The sequence below is a fragment of the Penaeus chinensis genome, chromosome 4 (assembly GCF_019202785.1).
Source record: "Penaeus chinensis breed Huanghai No. 1 chromosome 4, ASM1920278v2, whole genome shotgun sequence".
NCBI lineage: Eukaryota > Metazoa > Arthropoda > Malacostraca > Decapoda > Penaeidae > Penaeus > Penaeus chinensis.
In genome coordinates, this window is record NC_061822.1 from 1,007,951 (window position 1) to 1,015,450 (window position 7,500).

Consider the following 7,500-nt stretch of genomic DNA (forward strand, 5'->3'; position numbering starts at 1 on the left):
ATAGGTGACGCGATCGGCAACAAGCGAATGTAGGTGAGGACCTGAACACCTGTCGTGCCACGGCGCTGCGCACGTGCTCCCGCGCCTGAAGGTCGCCTGGACACACCATCTGGGTCAAAATTCGAATCCATCTACAGCATGCAATTTAAAAATTCTGATCTCATCACAATTTCTGATTAAAAAAAAAAATCCGAAGTCAGCATACTATACGATTAAAAAAAAAAAAAAAAAAAAAAAGTGATCATAATATATATATAACATTTTTATCAATCTGAAATCATCTACAATATGTTACTTTTTTCACTTATCATTTACAATGTAAGATTTTCTAGAAGCCTCATGTCATCTACAATATACATATAGACGTTTTCACATCTACGGAAATCAACTCCACAGTCTAAAGTCACCTGCAACATACGTGTTTTCATACGTATTCCAGACCAAAGAAATCAATGATACACATACAGATAACAAAAAAGACATCCCTCCCAAAACAAACCTTGATAGGCCTATATAAACAAACAAAAACATCACAAAACCATTAGCTTTACAGCTAGACGCCTTCACGCCAACAGCCTCCGCAAACAAAGCAAAGAAAGAAGAAGCACAAGCAGAAAAACGAAGTCGCGGCTCAAAGTGCTTGACGCGGAAGGCTGCAGGAAATCGAAGCGGCCGCTGGACGGAGGCTCTCTCGGTCTCGTGTTCATTTGCTATGTGTTATTTTCCGCCTCGGCTGGTGTTCTTGCTGGTCTTTACTATCTTTTAAACAGTGTTATCCTGTTCATCCTTTTGGTGTATTTGTGTATTTAATGTATTTACTTGTATTTTTTATTAATATATATATATATATATATATATATATATATATCTTTTATGGCGAGGGAGAGGATACTTTCTCTGCCATCCTTTCCAGCTTTTGGCGCTAACGTCTTTCTTTTTCGATCTATCTGCCTTCTTTCTCTCTGGACTGCATCTTGATGGAAATTTTACTTGTGTAACGATAATTTTACTAGATAACATTTTCAACATTTTCATCAACCTCACAATTATCCACCTGCCTTGCGTCCTGTCCTCGCCTAACTAAAATTTAGCTTCCTACAAACTCTCTTTCCGTCATTAAAAATAAACACACACATCTTTAATTTAAAAGGGCGGGCAAACAAGATTCTCACACACACACACACACACACACACACACACACACACACACACACACACACACACACATACACACACACACACACACACACGCATCAGACCTCAATCCCGCGGAAGCACTTCCCCTGAAGCTCGCCACACGCAAGCAACCTTGGCAATCGCGGCTGGAATCCCTACAAAGGTGGCGCTGGCATTGGCCGCAGGGGGGGGGGGGGGGAAGCTCCTCTTCCGTGCATGTGAGTGGATGAGTCAGGCAACAAGGGAGTGAGTCAGGCAACAAGGGAGTGAGAGAGTGTTGGAGTTAACGAGTGAGTGAGCGAGTGAATGGTTGATTGACTGATTGAGTGTGTGAGCAAGCGGGTGAGTGAGTCAGCGAGTAAGTGAGCAAGTGCGAGAATGAGCGAATGGGTGTTTGAGAGAATGAGTGAGCGAATGAGTGTTTAATTGAACGAATGCGTGTGTGAGTGAATGAATGAGTAAGTGTGTGCATGAATGAATAAGTGTGTGCGTGAATGAATGAGTAAGTGTGTGAGTGAATGAATGAGTAAGTATGTGAGTGAATGAATGAGTAAGTGTGTGAGTGAATGAATGAGTAAGTGTGTGAGTGAATGAATGAGTAAGTGTGTGAGTGAATGAATGAGTAAGTGTGAGTGAATGAATGAGTAAGTGTGTGAGTGAATGAATGAGTAAGTGTGTGAGTGAATGAATGAGTAAGTGTGTGAGCAAATGAGTGAGCGAGAGAGCATGAGCGCTGGAATGAATGAACAAGCCATGCATGCTCAGGGCCTAAAACCTACGTCCAACATCGACGTAAAGAGAAGAGAGTTTACACCAGCGATATTAAATTAAAAGCAAATACTGGTTTAACGTGCAGAACTCTGACCAAACCTTAATTGTGGCTCTTTGGGCCGCCGAGTTAACTGAAGTGACAGGGAGCAAGTAAGTTTCTGAAAAAGGTCACCCAAAAATAGACCGTCCACTAGCCCTGGTGTTTAATTGTGTCTCGAAACGCAGACAAATATAGAAGGGGCGAAATGATAATTTGTGTGTGCGTGCGTGAATACATAGACACATTAAAGTATAAACATACAGAGACCCAAATTGAAGTGTTTATGTATATATACACACATTGTACATACATGCATACATACATACATAAACAGATTCTATATATATATATATATATATATATATATATATATATATATATGAGAGAGAGAGAGAGAGAGAGAGAGAGAGAGAGAGAGAGAGAGAGAGAGAGAGAGAGAGAGAGAGAGAGAGAGAGAGAGAGAGAGAGAGGGGATACAAAGATAGAGAGAGAGAGAGAGAGGATACAAAGATAGATAGTGATGGAGGAAGGGAAGGGAAGGGAAGAGAAGAGAAGAGAAGAGAAGAGAAGAGAAGAGAAGAGAAGAGAAGAGAAGAGAAGAGAAGAGAAGAGAAGAGAAGAGAAGAGAAGAGAAGAGAAGAGAAGAGAAGAGAAGAGAAGAGAAGAGAAGAAAAGAAAAGAAAAGAAAAGAAAAGAAAAGAAAAGAAAAGAAAAGAAAAGAAAAAGAGAAGAGAAGAGAAGAGAAGAGAAGAGAAGAGAAGAGAAGACAATGGAAGGGGAAGGGAAGGGAAGAGAAGAGGAGGAGGAGAGAGGGAGAGGAGAGAGGGAGAGGAGAGAGGGAGAGAAGAGAGAGAGAGAAGAGAGAGAGAGAAGAGGAGGAGGAGAGAGGGAGATAAGAGAGAGAGAGAAGAGAGATCAACAGTGACATGAGGCTGCTATTCATGCTTGCAATAATTTCCCATGAATTCACTCTGCTTTCACTTGCCTCAACCCAAAATCTCTCGAATTGTGTCACTTCTTTCTCCAAGTCTCATACTATGCAGTCACACTCCAATTCAGGGCTGTTTATTTACACACTGAGAATATAGCATACTTATCTACACTCCCTCGATTCCACGTGATAACAAATCTATGAAGGTCGATATTATATAACAATATGATTTGTAACTAGTTTGTGTGTGTTTGTGTTTGTGTTTGTGTTTGTGTTTGTGTTTGTGTTTGTGTTTGTGTTTGTGTTTGTGTTTGTGTTTGTGTTTGTGTTTGTGTTTGTGTTTGTGTTTGTGTTTATGTGTATGTGTATGTGTATGTGTATGTGTATGTGTATATGTGTGTGTGAAAGTATAGTATGAATGAATAGTGTGTGTATACGTATGTGTGTCTGGCGTTAGCGTATGTATGTGTGTGTATGTGCGTGCATGCGAATGTTCCATATACTATCTCTCATATTGCAACAAACACCCTTTCCTCCAGACAAAAGCCTTTGTTCCCGTGAACATCTAACCAACAACACATCTCTCAACGTATCTCTGTTACCTAGTACTTTCGTAAGCGGTTCATTACATATTAATGCTCATTTACTGTCGCATGAAAAAAACACATTACAGCAGCATAACAAGTGTTCATATTCTCGGAGGTTCATCATGTCTCCACAGGGCCCAGACCACACGGGAGTGATAGGCCTACACGATTTTTTAAAAAGGCTTATCAAACCCTAACATCAATTGAAATCAACGACGATATGTTTCTGGTCAGCGATAGAGAAGAATTGTAACGAACCGACTTGGAAAAAAAATTGAAGACCACTTAAAAGCTCCATTACATGAGCTCGAATGACCAACCGTCCCTTGGAAGAATTTGCAAGCCAGTTGAAGCCACTGACACTCTCAGAACATAGTATCTTGGAAACATCAAATCGATTCAACGACTCAATTTAATGACCTCCAATCGGCCGAGCTTCCCGAGCCACACAAATCCCCCGACCCCGACATACAACAGAAGAGAAACCGAGACAAGAACGTTCTTCGGCGCCGAGAACGTTGGTTCTCTCTCGCTCACCTGATCGCGACACGAACGCTGGATTCGTCGCCCATTTTTTCTTCTTCTTCTTCTCTTCCCTCCGTTATCGTCGCTCTCTGCCTGGTGTCAAAACCGCCCGCCGGCTCTATCCATAGGTTAGGACATCCCAATTCACAGTCTGCGGAGAACTCGTGCAGTTGCTCGTACAATTGATTCTTTGAACACTCACACTTCGCCGCCGCACACTCGCACACAACCACTCGCCTTGAGAGCGCACAGCTGACTGGCGAGCTCGCTCAGATCGCTCGGTGGTTTCAAATACGACGCCAGCGCCAAGGCGGCCGCCGCTCGCTTATTTATCTGGGAATCAATAGATTTCGGCTTATTACGTCTGAAGATTTGCGTCTGATACGACTCAGGTTGATAAGGGGCCGGTGAGTTATGCGAGAGGTTTACTGTTGAGTTAATTTTCGGTAAAAATGGGTGAATTATTATACGTATTGGAAACTCTTTAATGCTGTTCAGAATCGGTGACTCTCCAACGTATTCATTTGTGGGAAAGTTGGATTTGACCATATTGTTAACCTCATTGTGATTTAAATGGCATATATTTTTTTGTTTTATATGTACTGTTAAGCAACAACGCGTGTACATGTTATCTAAATTCAAACAGTCAGCCGTGATCATAGTTATAAAGTAAATTAATATATAAAATGGGACTCCACAATTATTATATTGAGACATATATTTTCACGCAATGCAGAATGGAAAGCATGCAGCGTGTATCAAACCATTGCACGTTTTAAAACAAACACATCATTAGATATAAACGAGCACATTCGTCCTAACGTAGACAAAGATAATCACTTACTGGGATGAGGTTATGTTGTAACGTGTAGCAGTACATAACTTCCTCGCTGTTCGTGACTTGACTCATGCAGCGGAAAGAGAGAGAGAGAGAGAGAGAGAGAGAGAGAGAGAGAGAGAGAGAGAGAGAGAGAGAGAGAGAGAGAGAGAGAGAGAGAGAGGGAGGGAGGGAGAGAGAGAGCAAGTCAGAGAGACAGAGACGGAGAAAGACAAATAGACAGACAGACAGAGACTGGCAGACGGGAATAGAGACAAGGATAGAATTTATGAACAGAGTGAGAGAGTGAAAATAGGGAAGAAGCGAGAGAATGAGGGAAAGAAAGAGAGATAGGAGAGACAACAGAATACAAGAAAAAAGTGAGAGAGGCGGGGAGAGAATTAAAATACAAAAGGAGAAAGAACATGGCATACCGACAGACAGACAGACAGACAGACAGTTAAAAGACAAAAATAAGATTCAGAGAGAAAGAGAGAGAAGAATTTATTCATGTTTTTTATATATTTGTTACACACGCAATGAGTTATAGCCTGCAAGTAGCGGACCGATGATTGCATGCAACCAGATCTATATTTTGTTACATTTTGTGTTTCTATTTTCGACGCAGTGGAGGTCCCACACGCTAGTGGAGTGCAACTATCCTGGGCCATTCTTCAGTGTATATCAGTTCAATAGTGAATTGATTATTAGACACGTACAGACTAAACATGTTAAAAAAAATATGTGTTTGTGTGTGTGCGTGTGCTTTTGCGTGTGCTTGTGCGTATAATCAACAGAACATACTTTCAGAATGAGAAAGGCGTGTTTTCTTCAGATTATCTTTGCTATACTCTTGTATATCTTTTTTCTATATACACATACCGCATTAACCAAAACCCATTTTAAGAATCATGAGCAGATAATACAGACAATATCCTGCCAACAGATTTCAGAACATGAACATTTCGATACTTGTACAATATATGAATAAAGTGTGTCAGCTTTCCCTTGTTAAGAGTACGGTACAAATTTCGCATGTGTGAATCTGGCCCCGGCGGAGTTCCATGCAAATAATCACACATATTGTATCTACTCTGGTGACCTGACTGTAACATGTGTCAGTGCATGGCTATATTGCTCGTGTCATGAGCATGAGCACACACATACACACATATATTTTTTTTCTTTTGTGTGTGTGTGTGTGTGTGTGTGTGTGTGTGTGCATATACATATACAGTGTACACATACATTTTATATATATATATATATATATATATATATATATATATATAAACATACACACAAATATACATACACACACACACACACACACACACACACACACACACACACACATATATATATATATATATATATATATATATTTATATATACATATTTATATATACACAAACATTTATTTATATATATATATATATATATACATACACACATACATTTATATATATATATATATATATATATATATATATATATATATATATATAATATGCACATATATACAAATATACATATACATATACATACATACATACACACACGTACACACATAAACACACACACATATATATATATATATATATATATATATATATATATATATATATACACACACACATATGTGTGTGTGTGTGTGCATATATATATATATATATATATATATATATATAAAAATCTATGTGTATGTGTTTGTATGCTTCTGCGAATAAACTGACAAACACATACAAAGTTTGAGACAGTCAGATAGATAAATAGATAGATACGGCTATAACCAGATAAATATATAGCTAATTAGATATATAGTATAACAGATGGACAGACAGAGGAAAAGATAGGCAGGCATATATAAATATATATATATATATATATATATATATATATATGTATGTATTTTTCTACATACAGAGAGAGAGAGAGATGAGTCAACCAAGGCAAACGCAATAAGTCAACAGGCAGACGAATATACTCACACGCAATATATTTATAATGACAAAGCAAACCAATTTATTCCAAGAAAGAAATTCACATGGCCTTTAAGGATAATAAACAAAACACGTGATTTTGTTGATAAGATAAACCAGACGTATTAACAAATTTTCGGTACTATAAAATACAGGTTTATATTACGATGTCAGCGTGTCTTATGTATCCCGATAACCATCATTGGTAAAACTAAATCATTTCAACAGAAGCTTTACTAGCTTCTTATCTATATTTATTCTTTAATTAGTTATCAATTCATACTGACAATTAACTTAGCTTAATCGTTCAACATTTGCCTTCCCTATTTTCATCTTTGTGATAATTTGTTGTAACTTCATTTCTTAAACACTCACCCACATTAATATTTTTTTACTTATTATTCTTCGTCTTTGTTATCAGTTCTCACTCTACGCACATTTCTCGAGTCTTTTTAAACATTCAACAACTGTCTTTTCCATTTTCATTAAATTGTCTAGTCACATTTTGCTTTTTTTTACGTATAAGTCGACTGCCTTTTACCTCTTTTTTTCTCTGTGATATTATTTTTATACCTGAATTATAAATCACAAACAGAAGGATACACAAATGTGACAGGATTGATGTATTTATTTTATATGTTTATGCATTTTCGTTGCATTTTCATATATAA

General features: G+C 38.1%; 1 protein-coding gene across 4 annotated transcripts in view; it reads right to left on the minus strand.

The window, feature by feature from the left end:
* LOC125046425 (kinesin-like protein KIF21A) overlaps positions 1 to 4,285 on the minus strand; it is a 232,558-nt gene extending 228,273 nt beyond the window's left edge. For all 4 annotated transcript variants that reach the window (XM_047644220.1, XM_047644227.1, XM_047644204.1 and 1 more), the window contains exon 1: positions 4,043 to 4,285. In XM_047644220.1, coding sequence (XP_047500176.1) covers positions 4,043 to 4,077 — 35 coding nt within the window. In that variant the 5' untranslated portion in view covers positions 4,078 to 4,285. The remainder of the gene's footprint in view (positions 1 to 4,042) is intronic.
* Positions 4,286 to 7,500: the final 3,215 nt, after the last annotated feature.